General features: G+C 35.6%; 1 protein-coding gene and 1 long non-coding RNA gene across 10 annotated transcripts; both read right to left on the reverse strand.

The window, feature by feature from the left end:
• Positions 1–7,018: 7,018 nt before the first annotated feature.
• LOC133672259 (NAC domain-containing protein 104-like) lies at positions 7,019–8,259 on the reverse strand. Its single transcript, XM_062092627.1, has 3 exons — positions 7,906–8,259; positions 7,446–7,702; positions 7,019–7,335 (listed from the first exon to the last, which is right to left on the reverse strand). Exons 1-3 carry the CDS (start codon positions 8,072–8,074, stop codon positions 7,171–7,173), a joined length of 591 nt encoding a protein of 196 aa, XP_061948611.1. The 5' UTR covers positions 8,075–8,259; the 3' UTR covers positions 7,019–7,170.
• A 1,983-nt stretch (positions 8,260–10,242) lies between these two features.
• On the reverse strand, positions 10,243–18,682 carry LOC133673459 (uncharacterized). Of its 9 annotated transcripts, none has more exons than XR_009834984.1 (5): positions 18,575–18,677; positions 17,075–17,128; positions 12,525–16,533; positions 11,186–11,345; positions 10,243–10,776 (listed from the first exon to the last, which is right to left on the reverse strand). It is a non-coding gene; the product is annotated as an uncharacterized LOC133673459 (long non-coding RNA). The 9 variants fall into 9 exon arrangements; XR_009834983.1 differs by having other exon boundaries at positions 17,075–17,874; positions 18,575–18,675; XR_009834987.1 differs by lacking the exon at positions 12,525–16,533.
• Positions 18,683–20,431: the final 1,749 nt, after the last annotated feature.

Raw genomic sequence — 20,431 nt, forward strand, 5'->3', positions numbered from 1 at the left:
TTAATTTGTTACATGTAGTTAGAAGAGTTGAAAAATCAACAAAAGTTCTTCCTTAATTCAAAATATGTTTTCTAAATTAAAAATATAAAAATAAACTAAATAATTGAAATTAAAATTCAAAGTGGTTTCATATTTTTTCATCAAAATATTTTATCATAAATTATCATGGTATTAAACTCATGTATAACCCTATAAAATTTATTAACACATACCTTTTCTTATACAAACTTTCTCATGGATATTATGCTTATGTTAGTTCTTTTTGTTTTTTAAATTCATAACCTTTAAATTATCAGATTAACTGTGGGTTCAGATATGAAAAGTTCAGCATAAGGCCGGAAGGCGGGTCAGATGGCTGAGAAGGATTTGAAAGATAATATAATCAACCAATCGTCCAGTTACAAGGAAACATGAGATGGGTGGATCGAAAAGCCAGAATGACAGAAAAAACCTGATCAATTCCTGCTAAGAAAACTGAAGCCCTGCCGAAAACCTCAAACCAGGGCAATGATCCTACAACCAAGAACACCGCCAGCTGAACACAAGCAGAAAGGAAGGGAAACCAAAACAAGCCACCAGAATTAAACCTTAAGATGATTGATCAGCCCAGATAGCTAGGTTATTTTGGACAAGTGACACTATTATAATTAACCGTTTTACGATGAAATTTTTTATTGATATTTACTCGGTAAAAATTTATCTAATTTATTGGATGGATGAAATCTTTACCCCAAAAATCTTAAAGAATTGTATTTTCATTTTGCTGCCATATTCTACTATTAATTTTTACGCAAGCAATTCGACTCTCGTCCTTTGCTGGGGTTTTGAGACATGGTTTTATGGCTAGGTTCAGTTGATATTAGTGTGACCTGGCCCCTTATTAGAGATGAATCCCGAACTGACGGACCATTCCTATTTATTCTGATACAAGAAATACTGGATTTCTCTAAGTTGATTCTCAGAAATCAAATCATGAATCTGACCATTTATACTTATGAACCTGTTCCAATTCAACGCTAAACAAGTACTAATTATTAATTAAATACTTGTGTTAGAAGATTTACAACATGGCCGCAAGTTCTTGATAGTTTTTTCTTCTTCTTAATCATATCGTTGTTGTCGTTATCCAATATAATCTGTGCTACTGTTATTTATGCCTCTCAGCTGATGCTTGTTCTTTGAGCTATACTTCGAAGCTGAATCTGCCTACATCCCTCTCTATTCTGAATCTTGATTACTTCGTTTGAAGTTGCCACTATAAACGCTGTTCGCTAGTTTTTGGAATCTAGTCATCTGGACAAACTTCCATGCTCTTCCTTAGAATCAATGTTGAAACCAACACTAATTAAGATGTAAAAAGTATTAGAGATTAATCAAATCCTTTTTGGAATTTATAGTCCAATCCAATTTCTATTTCCACGGTCTAAGCAAAGCCAAAAAGCTATATGTACAACAGATAAAAAGAGTAAGTGTAAAATAGCTATTTGTTTTACGCTGCCCAGATGAAAAATATGGCTGGCCGTAATGTACCAGAAGATGTCATCCTAAATATCTTGTCAAGACTAGCTGTAAGAAGTGAAACTCTATGCAGGTTCAGGTGTGTGTCTAAACAAGGGTGCATCTTGATCTCCGATTCTTTACTTTATAAGCTTACACCATAACTGGTCCGAACAAGTACAAAGCTCTCGGTGTTCCAACAGGATTTAACTAGTTTTTGTGCTGTATTATGCAAAGAACCTGAGGAGAAAACGAGTTCCATTCATTCTGACAACTCTCACAAGTGCTAGTGCCTTTATATGAAGCGCGACTCTATTCTGTTCAATTTCCAGCAGGACCCTAGCTAGTTTGTGCCGAGAAAAGAAAGTAAAGTTCATGTTTCCTTGTTGGATGCGAAGTTATCACACCCGGCTCAAGACAGGATGGTAAGTTTGCAAGGTCAATTTACAATCGTAGACCAACCAGGTTTAATATTAAAACAAGCATTTAAAAAAAAAGTAAAAGAATTTGAAACAAGGTTATTTTAAACACAAATTAAAAAAAAATTCTTAAAATTGACACAACCAAGTTAATGGAATGATGAAATTGCATGTCAAATCACTTGAATTTGATCACGTCAATGGTCATTTTGGTTTGAAAAGGACCACCAAACAGGCTAGATTCCAAGTTAATAGATCATTGGTTCAATCTGACTAAGCCAAAATGGATCTAACAACTCTGATTGGATGTAAGGGTGTTGTGGAGATCTTCATTGGGGAGTCGCTTTGACCTGTACCTAGACCTGCGTACATGAGGGCTAAAAAACATCACTTTTATCCAGCAACCTAGACTACAGGATTATAGTTCCATCTTATGTAATAAACACTTCACTTTACTCATTCCCTTTTCCATGTGGGATAATTATTACTCTCGCATGGGAGCGAGACTCATTCCATCACAACTTCTCTTCTAGCAGAAGTATTTAACAATTCCAAGTGCGATAATTGTTATCAGAGTATTATAAACATAAAAAACTCACCACTCTTTGAAGAACTTGCTCATCTAGCTAGGAGTTCGCGCACCATTCGCTCCTAATCTATAAGCCGCATCTTACTACTCCACAAGTCATCTGCTCTTTGTTCAAGATTCCAACTAGATCTTACCATGAAGGCATCAATCTTGAAATTTAATCCACACTTTTCTTTATACTCGTCCTAGCCAATACTACATTATTGGCTATGCAAACACCTATATCCACTTGTACCTAGTCAAATCATTGGATCCGTGACTGTTTGTTGAGGAATTATGCATTGAAGGGTCATTTGGACCTGCACACATGAGGGCTTACATATGAGATTGAACAATACTTTAACCTAAAAATTTAGACTATTAGGTTAGGAGTCCATTTTATAAATAATCACCTTATTGTTTTCATTCCCTTTTAATGTGGAATAATTATTACTCGTATGTGCGCACCTATCAAATGGAATGGCAGTGCATGATTGGCTGGCTTTCTTTGTACGTACAACATTCCTTCGCAATGTATCCTTCAGGACATGATTTGGTTTGTCTTCACGGGAAAATGATTTCTACATACGTAATACAATCCAAGCACACACCAACTTCGGCATTACTGAAGGAAACTTTTTGTTGAGCATGGGAGTACTGGTGCCAGTTTCGGATACAATCCGTCAAAGGATGAGCACATACTAGCCATTTCTTTCTAAACTCTCGTCAGAAAAGTATGCTCGGGTGCGAAATATTTACCATACGGGAAGGTGGATCAGCTGCCTTGGGTTCGTGGAAGGTCTTGACAGAAACTCCATCCAAGATACTGGTAGGGTCTGGTCTGGTGAGATGATCAATGATGTGTTTCACTGGATAGGCACCACAGATTTGTTCAGTCTATAGTTTATGATTCTGAAGCTGAAATTTGTGAAGCTTGATGTTGAAATGGAGCGATTCAGCACCCTACATTTCCCCAAAGATCGATGATGCTTTAGATTTTGATCCATCGATGTCCATGACCGGTAGGAGAGGGTCCTTATACCTTATTGACAAGGTGAAAGATGTCAGCTCTCAACGGTTGAAAATATGGATGCTAAAGTTGTATACAAAAAGTAAAGAGTGCATAATCAATAATATTACAGATGCTAAAGGACTGATTTATTTCAAAGTGGCAATTGTTTTGTCCCCTTTTAGACCCGACAGTGTATTAATTCATCTCTAATTATTATCTGAATCCAAACATACAGAAACAAACAATTTAGTTTAGTTTTTGTGACCCAATATTCATCATAGATTTCCAATCAATAAGTAATGTGCATCAGATCGCCTTTTCATTTGTTGAATCATTAACAAAATGGGTTTTGTATTCTTAGCGGTGGTGATTACTTGGACATATGCATCATAATTAGCTTAGCTATTTCCTCAATTTAAAGTAATTGGCCACGACGAACTATGATAGCGAATGAACTGAGATTTATTTCTTATTTGTTCTTTAAATCAGAATTGTATAAAAATATGTCTTTTGTATTTGTTTCTAGTTGTAATTCCTTATATTTGAGCATAAAAATACGTCCTTCTCTCGTTTAGAAATAAACTGGAAATCAGTTATTTAATTACATTTAGGATTTAATTTCTTGTGCCTGCTTATTATGGGCCGGATTGAGGAAGTATGTAAGTTGTATATTTGTTATTTAATAAGATTTTATATGATTCATACTAATTTTATTATTATCATTATTATGATGAATTTATGGGTGTTCATGGGGGATGTATAGCTGGATTGGATTTATATCCATAATCTAATCTAACTTATAATATTTTATAAATTATAAACTCAATTTACTTATTTAATTTTTTTATCTGATCAGATTGGATATAAGGTCAATTTTTATATGAATATGAATGGTATCTTTTTTATTTTTATTTTTTATGAATGAGCTTAATTAGAATTAAAATATCAATTGAATAAATTAGCCCCAAAATTGCTAATATAAAATAAGTCACAGATGACATAAGTAATTATATGTTACATCAATGGTAGATTTAATATTGGATACTATGATTAATGGATTTAAATTCACAGATATTAGACTTAAATTTTCTGAATTAAGTTTACTAAACTACTTTTCTTTAACTTGTGTTTATTCTATTAATATAATATAATTTGATGGATGAAGTCAGTTGAGGGTTAAACTATACTAGTTGAGTTAGGTTATCTAAATTTTAAAATTTTTGACTTATCATCTAATCTATAATATTTATTTTTTAGATTTTTTAACCTATTATTATCTGTAATATTTATATTATTTGATTTTAATTTGTATATATTAAGCCAGATCAAATAATACAAACATTGCACATGAATTATTTTTTTGAACAACCCTAATAATGATCATTCATAGTATCTTTGAAATAGCAATATAAATATTTCTCTCTTTTAGTATTATCGAATTCTAAACATGAAAACTTGAAACACATTTGTAAATTGATATTGCTTGAAATTCAATAGGCTTTTGAGTGATGTGGGCTTCGAAAATGATGTAGAATCGAATTAGCATCTAAAAAGCTATCTTTCTTTAATCTACACCCCTCCCCCTTTTTTTTTAATTGAGCCCTTATTAAATTAAAAGAGAAGGGGTAAAAACATTATTTTTTACTATAATTCTCCTCTCATGATATAAAAATTTGGTCTAACTGATGGGGTGGTTAGTACTTTTTATTATTTTTTGAACAATAAAAACACAAATATACTCTTAGAATAAAAACAATTTAGACCCGACATATAAAGAGGCATTTTTGCTATCTCAACTTTAAATGCACAATTAAGTAACTGGAATGCCCTGAGGTCAAGAAAAAAGCTTTTATCAAGGGTCATTTTCATTATCTTCGCCTTGATTATTTTTTTTTGGGTTATTTTTAGGTGGGACTGGGGGTAAATTTGAACTTTAATATTTAATAAATATTCAAACAAAATTGATATATGGATTGAATGTATCAACATTACATGAATGATTGTCATAGTTTTTGGGTTGCACGTGTGACATAACCTGGTAACCAAAAGATAACTTTTAGGGTGTTGTTTGATTCCTCTCGACATCTCCTCCATGGCTAGTCGGCTCATGTCCTGAATAAACATTTAGTTTGGTACTGACAATCTTTTTTTTCTTCTTTCTCACCCCTCGGTTTTCATGCCCAACCCTTCAAATTTTCAGAGCTGCCTCTCAATTTATTTTGCCTTTGGATTTGATTCCTATTCTTTTGGTTTTTATTCTTTTGTCTTTGGTTCTTTAGAAAGTTTTTTTTTTTTTTATTAATTTCATCATTCAATCATATTTGCCATGTGTTGTTTTTTTCACTTTGGTCCTCTACGAAACATGCTTGCGTCGCTTAAACATATTTTTTCTTATGAAAAAATACAAATTTGTAATATAGCACGGACCCAGTCTAGTTTAAAACTATAAATTAATAACTTATCTAAGATAGTAAAGTACGATATAGTTGTAAAACCTAACTTGAGGTTAACATGAGAGAACACTTGGGGCAACATCAATTTTTCCCTTTTGAAAAGAAAAAAAGAGATGAAAATAATGTTATTTTGACCCTTGTTTCATATATAAAAAAAGTTAATGGGTTGAGTGCTGAGTTTTGACAGGATCAATTTCAAGTTAATTGGATCAGCAAGTTAACCTGAATTTTTTATCAAGTCAGTCAAGTTTTTTTATTTTTTTTATTTCTTATTCTATCTGATTGATTCAGTCTTGAATAGACCAGGTCTTATATTAATCTAGATTTTTAACCAAATCAATCAAGTTTTTTTTTTTTAATTTTTATTCTATCTGACCGATTCAATCTTAAATAAATCAGGTCTTAGATTAACCAGTCATGTCGGTACGGGTTTTAATGGCGTGAGGATAATGTATGCAAAGCTTCCTTATGCTATCCCACTCATTCCGTTTCCTTTAATAGTGTGGAACTCTAACATAAATATCGTATGCATACAAATAGTTTAAAAGATGATAAAGCAATTTCCACTTGAGCTAAAATCAAAAGTTGATTACAACTTTTACATCCTTCAAAGTATATATACAGACACCCACATCATGCATGACAAAATGCTAGACTAAGCAAAACTCAGGCAAAGACGTTCGGACAACAAATACTAAAAGCAGAAAATGGTGGGGCAAAGTAAGCCATGCAAGACAATAAATATTGTGGTAGCAGCTGGGCACCTCCCCTTTTCAACTTTTATCCTTCCGTTTCTCGCAAAGACATGACACTCGGGCAACATGCAAGAAATTTCTCATGATCAATTCAATTTTTTTTTTTTTTTTATGTAGCTAAGGATTTGCTCCTAAGTTGATATCCTGGACTCAAATCCATTCGGAGCTGGCTGTAAGAATGAAATTCTCGTCAATGTTCTTGTTTGGGTATGCATAAGACCTTATCAAGGATAAATTTAATTTCAATTAGTATGATCATAATAACTTGTTCTATTTTAATACTGATCGGAAATGCTGAATTTTTATAGTGAAAATAAACTAGAATGCCACGAACCGAAGCACTCCATCATATATATAGTTCTCTCTAAGTAAAGATAATAATATTGTTTTATCTAAATTAAAAACATACAAAGATTCACTTGTTTACACATGATTCATTAACATAAGTTGAAACAATATACTGAAACTAATTTGGAAAACTTATATCATCAAGATCATCATCCATTGATAAGAACATCTCATCTAGACATGAAAGTTCAGTCCCGTCATCATCATCAGTGGTATTGCCGACGTTTTGGATGCAACTTCCCTCCCTTTCATAGACTCGACACAGGATCCATTGATGGCAATCCTATAGATATCATACAATTAAAGAGATATTAGTCGGAGATTACTATTTTATTTCATCAATCTGGCATTTATATTGTATCTTAATTAAAAGAAATTAAGGGTTTTGCTTACTAGTATTTTCTTTCTCTTGTAAGATGTGCTGCTCAATTTGCTGTTGCAAAGATGATATTCCTGCATCATCCAGCTTGTTTCTACACCTTCAGCACCAATGCAATACACAAGGTATTTCTTTAATCCAACCTTCTTACCAGCACTACTAAATATAGGTTCTTCAGTATCTAATGACTTCCAAAACCCATTTTCTGTGACTTGGTTCTCCATCACTTGGCTAAAGTAGTACCACTGGTTTCCACTTGACAAAGCCTTGCCTGTTCACTCAAAAAGATAACAGGAACTTAGCTTTTTCTTTGAACCAACATAGCAACTTTCTTGCCCCCCTCTCCCCATTTTTCTAGGCAATGGGAAATAACTTTCATTTGATTTCCCATCTTATTAAAAAAAAATAAAAAATCCAAGTTGGTTTAAAAAAGAAAAAACCAAGATCAAGATATATAGAGATAAAGGGAATTACCTTCAAGTTGCCAGGGATCATGGGGATAGAGACCAAGATCAGGAATGATGTCAGGGTTGCAAGGTAAGAGTGAGGCCTTGCGATGAAGAAAGTGAAGGACAAGTTCTTCATCGGTGGGGCTGAAAACAAATCCCGGAGGAAGGTTACCACTGCAGCCATGATCTCCCATGCCTAAACAAACACAAGCCAAATAAGTTTGGTGTTTTTTTGGTGAAGTTAGAACCTGGGACAGTGCATGTGGCTAGATATCCCAAGGGCTATAGACCTAGCTAGCTATATAATAGTGTTGAGTGAGAAGAGAGACACTGATTGCTGCACTGTGACTCAAGAATTAGTTATGGGCCAAGGGTGGAAAGGCGGCTACAAATGGATTATTTCAAGTCCTTTACATTAAATAATCAATTTCAAGGGCAACCAAAGTGAGTTCGGTATGTTTGGTCATTTTCATCATCAAATGTAGGCATTTAAGTGATGAAATTAATGGATTAGGCACTGCACGTTGTACTCGATCACTTCAGGGGATATTTATTAATTATTAATTGTTCATCTCCAAATGTTTGAGCATCCAAAAATATGAGCAACATGTGACGAAAATGTGATGTAATCGCAGAGATTAACTCGGGAGTTTTTTTAATGACAAATTAAAGATAGATGAACCACACCCGGACGTCATGTATATATCTGTCTCGGAAGAAGATTATTTTCCATGATAAAAACCTCAAATTAAGAAACAGAAAGAATGATCAGGGCCAGTTCAAACAAAATTACATATACCAAAATTTCCCCTCTTTTTTGTGTGAATAAAATCGGATCAAAAAGAAATTCATGTCTTAATACAGTACTAAGCCAAAAAAAATTTATTCTTACTGTTATAAATTGAGAAATATATGATGTTTTCTGTCACCCTTTAAGTTGAATATTCTGAAACAAAGAAATAATCATGCTTTGCCATGTTTCATACAAAATTTAACTCGAGACTCAGGATCCTTTTGGCTGGATATTGGTTTTTTAAGACCAATTAGCCACTGTAAAAAGCTTCCCAGTGGTAAAAGACGTGTTCTAATACACGATGATGTGTAGGATGAGGTAAGCATGCAGTTGAGGTCTGATTCGTTTGGTATATCTTTGTCGTATAAAAGCTAGAGATGAGAATGATTAATTATGTTCGAGCAATAATCATGATGGGATACTGCTATGCTTGTGTGGCTTTCATCACCGGAAAAAATAGTAGAAAATAGTAGCTTTAATTCGGTAGTAGACCAATGCTTCCTTGACCAATTACAGGGGAGTGACATGACCTTGCTCCGGGGATGCGTTATCCCAACTCATATATGTATATTGTTAAGATATGAAATTTAATCTCGATTGTTGGCATCGTTTTAAAAAAAATAAATTTTATTTTTTATATTTTTAAATCAGGTTAATATATTAATATCAAAAATAAATTTTTAAAAATAAAAAATATTATCTTAATATATTTTTTTAATAAAAAAAATACTTCAAATAACAATAGCTAACACAGCAGAAATTACGCTATCAGCTGCTCTCGCTAGTCATCTCAAAGTTTCTTTCATGTGGACATTTGTTCACGATTTCTTTTATCGTGCCAAGACTTGACATGTGAAAACGATTTCTGCTTTTTTCAGTCTTGTACGTGTGTTTTTCTCCCGTTGTTGGAAGAATGATTTGGAAACTGTGACTTCTCGAATAACATAATTTGGAACTAAGTTCAACTTGTTCGAAATGCATGCTGGTGTAATAAAAAAGTTGATGTAAAAAAAAACCAAAGCAGTATTCCAGAGCTTTGTCCACAAAGGTGAACGATGAATTCATAACCTCTCTCAATTTTTGTTAATCACAGCAAATATCAAGGGCTCCATGGCCTCGTAAAACTACTTAAAATGAGTAATCTTATCGTTGACGCAAGATGAGTAATCTTATCATAATCAACATAAACAATCCAAAACAAATTTTTATTGATTAAGGGTTTGATGTCAAGTGGCAACGGTAGAACGTCGGTGGATAAAGTAGGATAATATGGCTCCAAATATCGGAGCTTGATAACGCCATTCATGTTGCTGATCGAAGACATATAGCTAACTTCGTACGGCGGTGTGTTGTCCCGGTCACTTCACAGCAAAAGTAACGACCCATTGCTAGATTTCCTTTCTTTATGAAAGTAATTATTAACGTTAGGTTTTTTTTTTTTTTTTTGAGTTTACCATGTTCATGGGGTGGAAAGGGGAGGAGAGAAGAAGGAATGCTTTTGCTTGGATGGTTTTAAATCATGGGCAAGAAACCATTCACCTTTCTATTCTGTCCAGAAAAAGAAACAAATGAGAAGGGAAAAATCATTCATCTAAATATGAACTAGAATCTTCTTTTGCAGGATATAACTTTACTAGCTAACGCGTGTTACTTGTACTTGTTAAACGATACTATACAGGAAAATTACTATCCTTTCAAGACATCTAAAGAACCACCTTGGAGATTGCAGCATTCAACCAAGGAAAGCTCCGCTGGTGTTTTAGGTGCCCAACAAGCATGCTGGCAAAGCTACTTCTAGACAGACATGTAATTAATGCCTACGCATCTTCAAAGAGAATGCACATGTTTAATTCTCTGAATCGCTTGCTTCATCTTAGTTGATGGCAGGGTTATCAAACTCAGATGCCAAACTCTTCTCCCCAATGAAAGCATGAAAGGAGCCCGCCACTGAATATGAAACAGAATCAAGGTTGTATCCTCCCTCCAAGAAAAACACACAACGGCCACCACAGATCTTTCGCCAGTTGTTTAATATTAGAGGCAAGCGTGCAGCATGTTCCTGTTGTAAATCAAAGACTTCCTAGTGGATCCAGACCATCATACCTGGAAAAAAAATATTCGCAATGCATGCATGCTTTGTTCAGTCTATTCGTTTTAATAGCACAATAACACAGTTTCAAACCTCAGTATGAGAAGTTAAAACTTTGTCGAAACTATTTAGTTCAACCAAACTTGCTATTTAGAGTTCAAAAAGGCTGTTGAAAGGCTTCACAAACAGTCACTAAGAACTGATGCAGGTGCAAGCAATGCATAACATTTAAATTGCAGTAAAACACCAAGATGATTTTATCTTGGATATCATAGAAAGGAAAAATGAGCAAAATATTCCCATAAGATTTCTACCTCACATCATTTTGGGAAACAAATTGTTTTCAGTAAAAGAGGGAAACGTGTTGCAAAATTATTTCCTTTCGAGGATGTATTGAATTCCATGGGAAGGGTGGCAACTCACCCAGCAGAAGCAAGAAAAATATCTGGCTTGAACCTTTGAGCACTTGGTACAATGACTTCATCAAATACGGTCCTAATGGCAATATCAGATTTAAAGGTGTACCTTCACCATCTCCATGACCTAGCTCGTCAATTTTACAAGTACCTGGATAGCTTCCATCCTGTGCTCATTAAGAGAAAAATAGGATTTAAGTGGTTAGTGGGCACATTATGCATTTATACTTAGATACGTGTGTATCCAGCAGCAGAAATCCTACTTGAATAATGGCATTTGGCACACAAACTGCAAGAACAAGCCACAAGTACACATATCATGCTGCTGGCTAAGTATAACATAGGTCAGTTCATCACATATTTTCCGCTTTTTAGAATGTGTTTTGACATGCATATTACTCCCTTGACCTAGAATTATTTGCGTGCCTTACCAATTTGAGATTGAACAAAATGTTTCTCCTGATTTTCTCTCACTTTTAACAATAAATAGCTGTGAATTAGCAAAACTGTTCTTATGATAAAACACAGAAGAATGCATGAAATGTGTGATCCCAAAGTAGTATGAGAATGGACAGATAGGAAGTCACGACATAGGGAGTAAAAGAACATTAGTTGGTAAACAGAGCAGTACTAAAACGATCTCCTGCACAGACAAGATGGCTGGCTTTTATTACTTTTAAGTCTTTAATTTTCCACCTCAAACACAAAGCTAATTACCCAAAGTGAAAAGAAAAACACACACAAATGAGAGAAGAGAAAAGGGAGAACAAAGGAAAAGAAGATGCTTTTTATATCACATCAGTTTTCCTAGTGGCAAATAAAGTCAAACCTCAATTTTTTCCAAGGGAAGAGGAAATTCAAACCTGAACGATCTCTAACAACCAACAAAGAATGACATTTCATACTTGGTAAGTTGAGATTTTAGGGCACCTTTTATCTTGAAAAAAAGGCTGTGCTGAACATTTGGGGAAATAACACATGCATTCATCACTATTCAAAATTCCTACTGAGGTAACTATACATAACCAATATGACAGTTTGGATTTTTGTTGAAGAAACTGGCACACAGTTCATTTTCATAATTGTTTGATTATCTACAGTTCTTCAACAAGGAAACAAAAACTTATTCTGATCATATATTTGCTTGAGATATCCAGTTGACTCGATTTTTTTCTTTGCAACATCTGACCATCTGTATCTGTGTTTAACTATAAAATTCATGCTCCAAATGAGGCATTATAATTGGTAAGATAGGAAGAAGACATTGAGATAATTTAGCAAGATGCCAAAATTGCATGTGAATAGCAAGAGAAAAATGTATCAAGTGCAAAGAAATTATAGCTTACTTGAATATATTTGGATTCATCATAAAATGCATCATTCGTCCCATTCCCATGGTGAATATCAAAATAAATGATTGAGACTCGTTTTAATCAATGCACACGATTGGGCATGACGAGCTGCAATGGTCACATTGCCAAAAACACAAAAGCTCACGGGCCCTTTTTGTTGGGTTGTTGCCATTGCATGTGCAGCAAATGGTTGGCACCAACCATTGACTATTGGCAGCCACCATTGTTGAATGAGCTGGAGTTTGGCAGCCACCAATGTTGACAACAAAGTAAGAAGAGCTGCCATGAAATGCCTATAAATAGAGGCATTATGTGAGAGCAAAATGTGAGAGTTGTGATAACGTGAAGAGAAGAGAAGAAGAGAGAAAGAGGGGCTGCAATGGCAGCAGCCTTGCTGCCATTGCAGCAGCTGCAAGTGCAGCAAGAGAGTTGAGAGAGTTGAGTAGAGTGGATGTAATCCTCCTCCTCTACATGTATTTATTGTATCCTTTCTTTATCTCTAATAAAATGAACCTCTCCCGTGGATGTAGGCGGTTTTGCCGAACCACGTTAAATATTGTGTCAGTGAGCTTAAGCCTCCAATGGGCAAATATCAGTACATCACCGGTCGGAATCCCCAACAATTGGTATCAGAGCACATGGTTTAAAGTGGTGTTTGATTTTTGCTCAAAAATGAAAGTTGTCAAAATTGTGTTTTGACCATACCACTGTGTAGAGGAGGCCGAGACGAAACCACTGGTGAAAACGGCGTCAAAATCAGACGTCGGAAAACGGCCGCACGGGCCGGCGAAGAGACTGCCCAGTCAGCGTGCCACGTCAGCGCAAGTCAACAGACACGTCAGCGCCAGTCAACAGACACGTCAGCGGAAAGTCAGCAGACACTTCAGCGACGGTCAACAGACACATCATCGACCAGTCAGCAGACACGTCAGCAAAGTGGGACCCACCTGCCACATCATCAGTCCCGAGCCGAGTGAGCCGAGCCGAATGGGAGCCGAGCCGAGGGACAGGATTCAGTGTAGCTGATCCTATGTGCAACCGGATCTGAGATTGAATCTGAGCCGTTGATCAGGCCAGAATTGTTTTGATCAAATCTTAGCCGTCTGAAGTGCGATTTGGACGATTTCAGACTTGTTTCCAGCTAATTTGATCGTTCCGGATGCAATGGTATGGTCCGATCATTGAGATTTGAAACTGAAAGTGGTGGTGGTGAATTAACAAAAGAGATTGCTCGATCAGGAGGCATCTGAAGGTCATCATGGTGGTCGATGGAGATGAACAAGAAAAATGTGCACATGTTTACCCAATTACATGTGTTGAACTGTTAAGTGGCGAGAATTTTAATTGCCTTGAGGGAAGGCAAAATTGGGACACTCTAGACACCCGATCATGTGGATAATTTGAGGTGAAGAGTGGAATTTGACCAAGACCAATCTTGACGAATCTAAGCACTGGTAGTCTCGTCAGATGTTGAGAAATCATGTATTAAACCAGTATATTCCAGATCACTTGTAAAGAAAAGCCGCAACAAAGCTAGCAAATGGTTGTATATACGGAAAGACAGTACGATGGATAAATATGGCCTAAGAAGTTCTGTCTAGGAGATTGGGTTTTAAGCGGGACCAGTGTGACCCCTCCAATCTTTCCTGGGAACTTGCTTGGTGGAAGGATTATCCATACGGTACTATTTTCGTATATATAGCAGTTTGTAATGAAACAGTTGAAGACTAGCAGGATAACGGCACAAGGGAATAGTTGGGTTCCGAAGGTTCAAGGATCTGATGAAGTGGTGATTTCTCCAAAGAAGTTAGATTCGGTGACTGTGATTTCTCGAGGGGAGAATTGAAGACCCTGATAATGGAAGAGGAATACAGCAAGGGGATAAAGATTGGCACCCTATTTTGACTTGGACAGGTGTTGTGACAGGATGAGCTGCTGTCAAACATAAGCAAGGAATAGGGGAAAATCTGGAGAACAGAAATTGCACGAGGGCACACGGAGATTGTGCAGGAGTACCCGTAGGATCCAACGGGGTATTGTAATGAGACAACAGGTGCAAGGAGAAGAAGAGTTCCCAGATGAAGCTCAGAGCAGAGACTGTTAAAGTTTGTACAACAGGAAGTCTCTTATGCTCTTGATGAAGACAACAGGCGAAGACCTTTCCAATGCATGCAAGGATGGAAAGAGAGCTGTTGCAGAGGCACCTAATTGAGGGGGTGCAAACGCCTGTGATAAAAGGCGACCGCCTATGACGAAAGGCGAAGACACTAGAGAGAGTTGGTGTAGGTGGAGTTGTCAAGCAGAAAGGCATAGAAGCTCCAAACATAGAAATCGAGGTGGAGGATTGCGAGGAGTATACCGCAAGTTTCTCTTTCTATGTGATTAGTGGCAGCTATCTCTCCCATAGTGCACATGGTGGTAGAGAATTCTGGAGCCACTTTGAAGCATCTCAGCTGAAGGAGGATGCGACCACCTATGAAAGGTGAAGACACCTTAGATGGAAGGTGTGTGAGGGCCGTGATAGAAGCCCCAGTTTAGACCGCCGCATGATGACAAGCGGAGACACCTAAGGAGAAGGTGGGTGGGCCACGATATGAGCCCAGTTCAGAACAACCCCAGAGCCAATGTGATGGCTAGATATGAGTGGACAGGTGTATAGCCAATGAAGTGGCTATGATGAGTATGGAGACAAATGCAGAATTGACTTTCATGGATATTGCCCCCATGCTAAAGATCAATGAGCTAAAAGACATTTGCCTTGGACAATAAGTGTGTGACTTGTGGAGCATTAAGACGCGGCTGCTATGAAGAAGCAGAAGGGCATGCGCAGGTTCCGGGAACGAGTTGACTCTTGTCAAGGTGGTGAGCTCGGTAATGGCATTGTAATACTCAGAGTATGAAGATATATATGGATCAACCTTTAATGGGCTGCCCCCATAGGTGAAGGTGGAGAGCTACCTGGACTCTTACGACTAAGAGCGAGAGACTCACAGAGAAGTAAGGCGTGGTTCCTAGGGTGGAACAGAGGGCAGGCACAACTCCTGGATGAGTAGACTCTTGGAAGAGTGGTGAGCTCGTGATCATATTGAGATACTCAGATAATGACTGTCGCACTTGGAAAAAGAAATTTCTGTTTGAGGGGGTGTTGTAAGCCTTGGTGTAAGGCTTGATGAATCATTCCGGACCGAGCATGGTTGATACGCTCGAAGGGGAATGTTGTGTTCCAGAGACAAGCGTTAACACTCTTCAGATGTGATGTGGGAGACTATCTGGTTGTAGTGATCCTTTTGTGTGAGAAAAGGTGTGCTTTGGTAACTCTGATGATTGAAAGGTTTGGCGAGTACCTGTAAACTCAGCCTCAGACGCTCTCAGAATGGTAAGCTTGGAAGAGCTGCAAGATGCAATCCTGTGCTGAAGAAGCAAGAGGACAGTTGCCCCACATGAATGGCAAAGGGGGTGATTGTTGGGTTGTTGCCATTGCATGTGCAGCAAATGGTTGGCACCAACCATTGACTATTGGCAGCCACCATTGTTGAATGAGCTGGAGTTTGGCAGCCACCAATGTTGACAACAAAGTAAGAAGAGCTGCCATGAAATGCCTATAAATAGAGGCATTATGTGAGAGCAAAATGTGAGAGTTGTGATAACGTGAAGAGAAGAGAAGAAGAGAGAAAGAGGGGCTGCAATGGCAGCAGCCTTGCTGCCATTGCAGCAGCTGCAAGTGCAGCAAGAGAGTTGAGAGAGTTGAGTAGAGTGGATGTAATCCTCCTCCTCTACATGTATTTATTGTATCCTTTCTTTATCTCTAATAAAATGAACCTCTCCCGTGGATGTAGGCGGTTTTGCCGAACCACGTTAAATATTGTGTCAGTGTGCTTAAGCCTCCAATGGGCAAATATCAGTACATCACCGGTCGGAATCCCCAACACTTTTGGTATAGCATGATGCCCTGGAGGCTTGATCAAAGCAAATCCTGTAAGTGGATTCTGGCTGTTCTTAGATGCTGAAGTTAAAAATTAATATTGTTAACCAGTAAAGATTGATAGAAGTTTTAATGCTGGGAAAAAAAGGAAGAAAAACGATCTGAAAATAGAATATAGAATCTGCGAGGAAAAAGCTTACATACTATAGGTGGGTATAGCTCCTCCCCATCAAATTCTTATTATGCAAGGGAATTTTATATATAATTTAGATAAAATGACATTTTCTTAATAAATTAAGGAGAATGTAGGCATATTCATAGGCTGATTCCTTCCATCAATTTTGTAGACAAGCAATTTTGGAAGTAACCTTAATTATATTCACAGTAAACCAATGATTTTGAAGAAGAATATAAATTTTTTTTCAACATAGCATAGCTATTATAGCAATTTTGTTAACTTTTGGGGATGATGATAATGGCAATTTTTATAGCTCTATTACGGGAAAAAAAGATACAAATAACAATATAAGAAGACTATTGATTGAAAATCATGAAAGGGACATTGCATAATAATTATATACAACATGGAAAAAATGTAATAGTAAGAATATCCAACTGCTACCTTCGAAGTGAGCTCTTTCTTTTCCGGGAAGGGGGGGGGGGGGGACACACACACCTACAAAGATAACCAATAGTAAATCAAGAAGTTACTCCCTCAGCTGCAAATTGTTAGTCCCTATACAGTACTCCCAACTTTTCAAGGGGGCATGCAGTTGACATTTCTTCCAATGTCATAAATTGTACGAATTCAAGATCTTCCAATCCTATCCTGATTAGGTATGCTCTTATATAATTGAAGACAAAAATTGAATTTGTAATTGGAAACAACATACTGAGAAACAATCAAATGTTCCTCAATAGGTAGCCAAAACATGTATAATCAACCTCTAAAAAGTCCAGCATTTAGTCAACTGGCACATACATATGGAAATACACTGAGCTCAATCGAGCCAGTTTGAGTTTCAGAGCCCAAGTATGCTAAAGGAGCACAATAAAAGGATGGAGAAAAGCCCCTCAAGTCAGCTTCGGTTTTCTCACTTTGTGATAGAATAAAGAAAAGATTCTAAAGAATGACATGATCAGAACACAAGCCATAGCAAGACTTCATGTAACCGATCTCCACCACAAAAACAAGACAAGCATGCCACAGAAATGAATACTTCACAGGAGCAAAGACCACATAACACATTAGAACATCCATCTATGAAAGCAGAGTTCAGCTGAAGATTCCTGGTTATGACCCATGGCAGGAACTACACTCTATATTACTCATGCATCCTTTAACCTTTCAATAGGTGGATTTGGATCCTTATCCAAACTATACGAGCAAGAAATAGAAACGCCTCTGAAAACGTTGGCATCCTGCAGATTGAGCACCAAAACCAAGTGTCTATAGCTCTTCTGCTTGCATAGATGATGCCGTACCAAAAATAAAATGTTCCTTTATAAAAACAGCAAGTTTTTTCTTTCTTGTTGAAAAATAGCATGCATGAAAACATCAAGTGTCACAATAACTTCACCTGAATAGCAAAAGTACTTCCAAGACTATAGCCTATAAGAGATCAAATGATAGCTTATAGAGATTTTTATCTTGAAATAATCTTACTAATGAATTATACAACATGATAATAAGTCATCAATCTTACCATTCTTTCAACAAAAACATTTACTTTGATCAACCATTAAAAAATAAAAAACTCCAGGAATTGAACAAACCAACAAGCAAAACCCGGTTACAGTAGATAATCGTATATTCCAACTTCCATAATTCAATCACAACAAAGTTCGCAAATGCCCCAGAATTTAATATAACAAGTTGAAACAAACATACAAAGGCAGTACCACAAAACCCAGATTGAAAAAAAAAAACAAAAATTATAGAAATAATATTTGATTTTTTAATTTGAATATTATAAATTCCAAATTCAGCTAATGGTTTACAGCCTACCAGCTATAAAATCAGTAAACTTTCTTTTTCTTGTAAAGACAATTGCTTTCATTGAATAGCCACTAAATTGTAACTATCTCTATATAAATAGGAGAGAGAGGAGAAAAGGGTTACCTTCAAAAGATGGTAGGCGGAAAGTTTGAAGCGGAAGTGTGAGCTTGTGGCGTTCGAACCTGTTATGTCTTTTTGTATTTTGCTTTTTATTTGCTTCTTTTTTATGGGCCTGAGGCGTGGAATATATATATATATATATATATATATATATATAAAATTTATTTATTTTTGGGTGCAAAAGGGCCAGACAACATTCTCTTTAAGGAGGATAAGAGAAAGCAGAAGGGCAATGGGCCAGTGGCCATTAATGGCACCATAGCGTTCCATGTTCTTGAAATTTCCAGGATGCTACGATAATTTATCAAGCAACACAGTTTGCTTCCCCAAATAATTCCTAGCTACTTTAAGGAGGTTTGCTATTGTTAGAATTAAAACCTTAGACCAAGCCAATATGAGTTAAATTATAATCAACCCTCTAGTTTTGATGTGTGTGACATTTTACTAACAATACATGAGAGATAAATTTAATTATGATGTACAAACCTAATCTAAAATTACCACGTCATAGAATAAAAAAAAATTATTTACTCTCTAAAGATCACTAGTTCGAGTCCCACAAACTTCAGGATCACTTGAGTCTTATATGATTGTTAACTTCAGGACTCGTGAAATTAGTTAAGATACACACAAATTAGCCCGAACACTCACATTAATAAAAAAAAAATTATATATATATTTTATAGCATACTTGTTGTTGTTCATGTACCTCTAAATCAAATTTTTGTTGGATTCTACTTGAAGTAGAAAACTAGCACAGAATTATCTCATTAACTCTAATATTTACAGAGTGTATGTTATACTTTTAAAATGTTTTTTAAATTAAAAATGTATTAAAATAATATTTTTATATTTATCTTTTTTAATTTTTAACACCAGCATATTAAAACAATAAAAAATCACATAAAAATATCAATCTAAATCTTTTAATTAAAAAATATTTTGAAAAAGAGATGAAATCACATCTCCCTGAGTATGAGATACAATAGTAACATTTTAATTAAATGAGTCACTTCACTATTCCATTTGATCATGAATTTAAAACAATTTCAGCATAACTCACTTCTGAAATCAAGCAACCGAATCATGAGATGCTTCACTCAGTGCATCTCTAGAGAGTTTGGTGTTTAGATTTTTAGATATCTTGCAAAAATGTAATTGTTAGAAATGTGATATATAATTCTATTTAATTGAAAATGAAATTTCCCAAAATTTTGTGATTATTATGTTCGGCTTATCATTGAAAATTCTCCAGAAATGCAAGTAAATTTGCTATGTTATCTTTATAATTAAATTGAAGTATCTAATTTGGACATAAGATATATATATTTTTAATATTAACACATGTATTACTTATGTTTAAACCTATGAAAATGAAATGAATTCAATGAATAAATTTAAAATCATAAAATTATAACAACCATATAAAATAATATATCTAATAATAAATTGAGTAACATACACATTATATTAATTGTTTTGGAATCAAGTTAAAATTGTCGGTACACAGATATACACATATTAAGTATTCAAAATCATTTTTTTAACAAATACATTTGAATTAATTGCCTAAAATATATGAGATGTCTTGAAATCTCAATTTCCCATCTTTGTAATTATCAATTTATTGCTTTCCCAGAATAATCTTGAACGTTCTCATCTCAAACACCCCTTAATATTGTTTGATGCTTATTAATCTTCCATGTTAATCTCCTCTCTTCCATGTTAATATCCTATAGGATTCAATCCCATATATGCCTCCTTAAAAATCATTATGTAATTACCAAATAATCTAGCAGACATTTGATGTTAAAGAACTCAATAGTTTAAGTTGTTAAGTGAGATTTTAAAATATAATTT

Source organism: Populus nigra, chromosome 14, assembly GCF_951802175.1.
Source record: "Populus nigra chromosome 14, ddPopNigr1.1, whole genome shotgun sequence".
NCBI classification, from domain to species: domain Eukaryota; kingdom Viridiplantae; phylum Streptophyta; class Magnoliopsida; order Malpighiales; family Salicaceae; genus Populus; species Populus nigra.

What these genes read in the sequence shown, in the direction of transcription:
- LOC133672259 (XM_062092627.1), bottom strand. Translation starts at nt 8,074, where the DNA reads ATGGGAGATCATGGCTGCAGTGGTAACCTTCCTCCGGGATTTGTTTTC. An exon ending in TGATCCCTGGCAACTTGAAG is followed by an intron (nt 7,703 to 7,905) that starts GTAATTCCCTTT and finishes TTGAGTGAACAG; the next exon opens with GCAAGGCTTTGTCAAGTGGA. An exon ending in ACAAGAGAAAGAAAATACTA is followed by an intron (nt 7,336 to 7,445) that starts GTAAGCAAAACC and finishes TGATATCTATAG; the next exon opens with GATTGCCATCAATGGATCCT.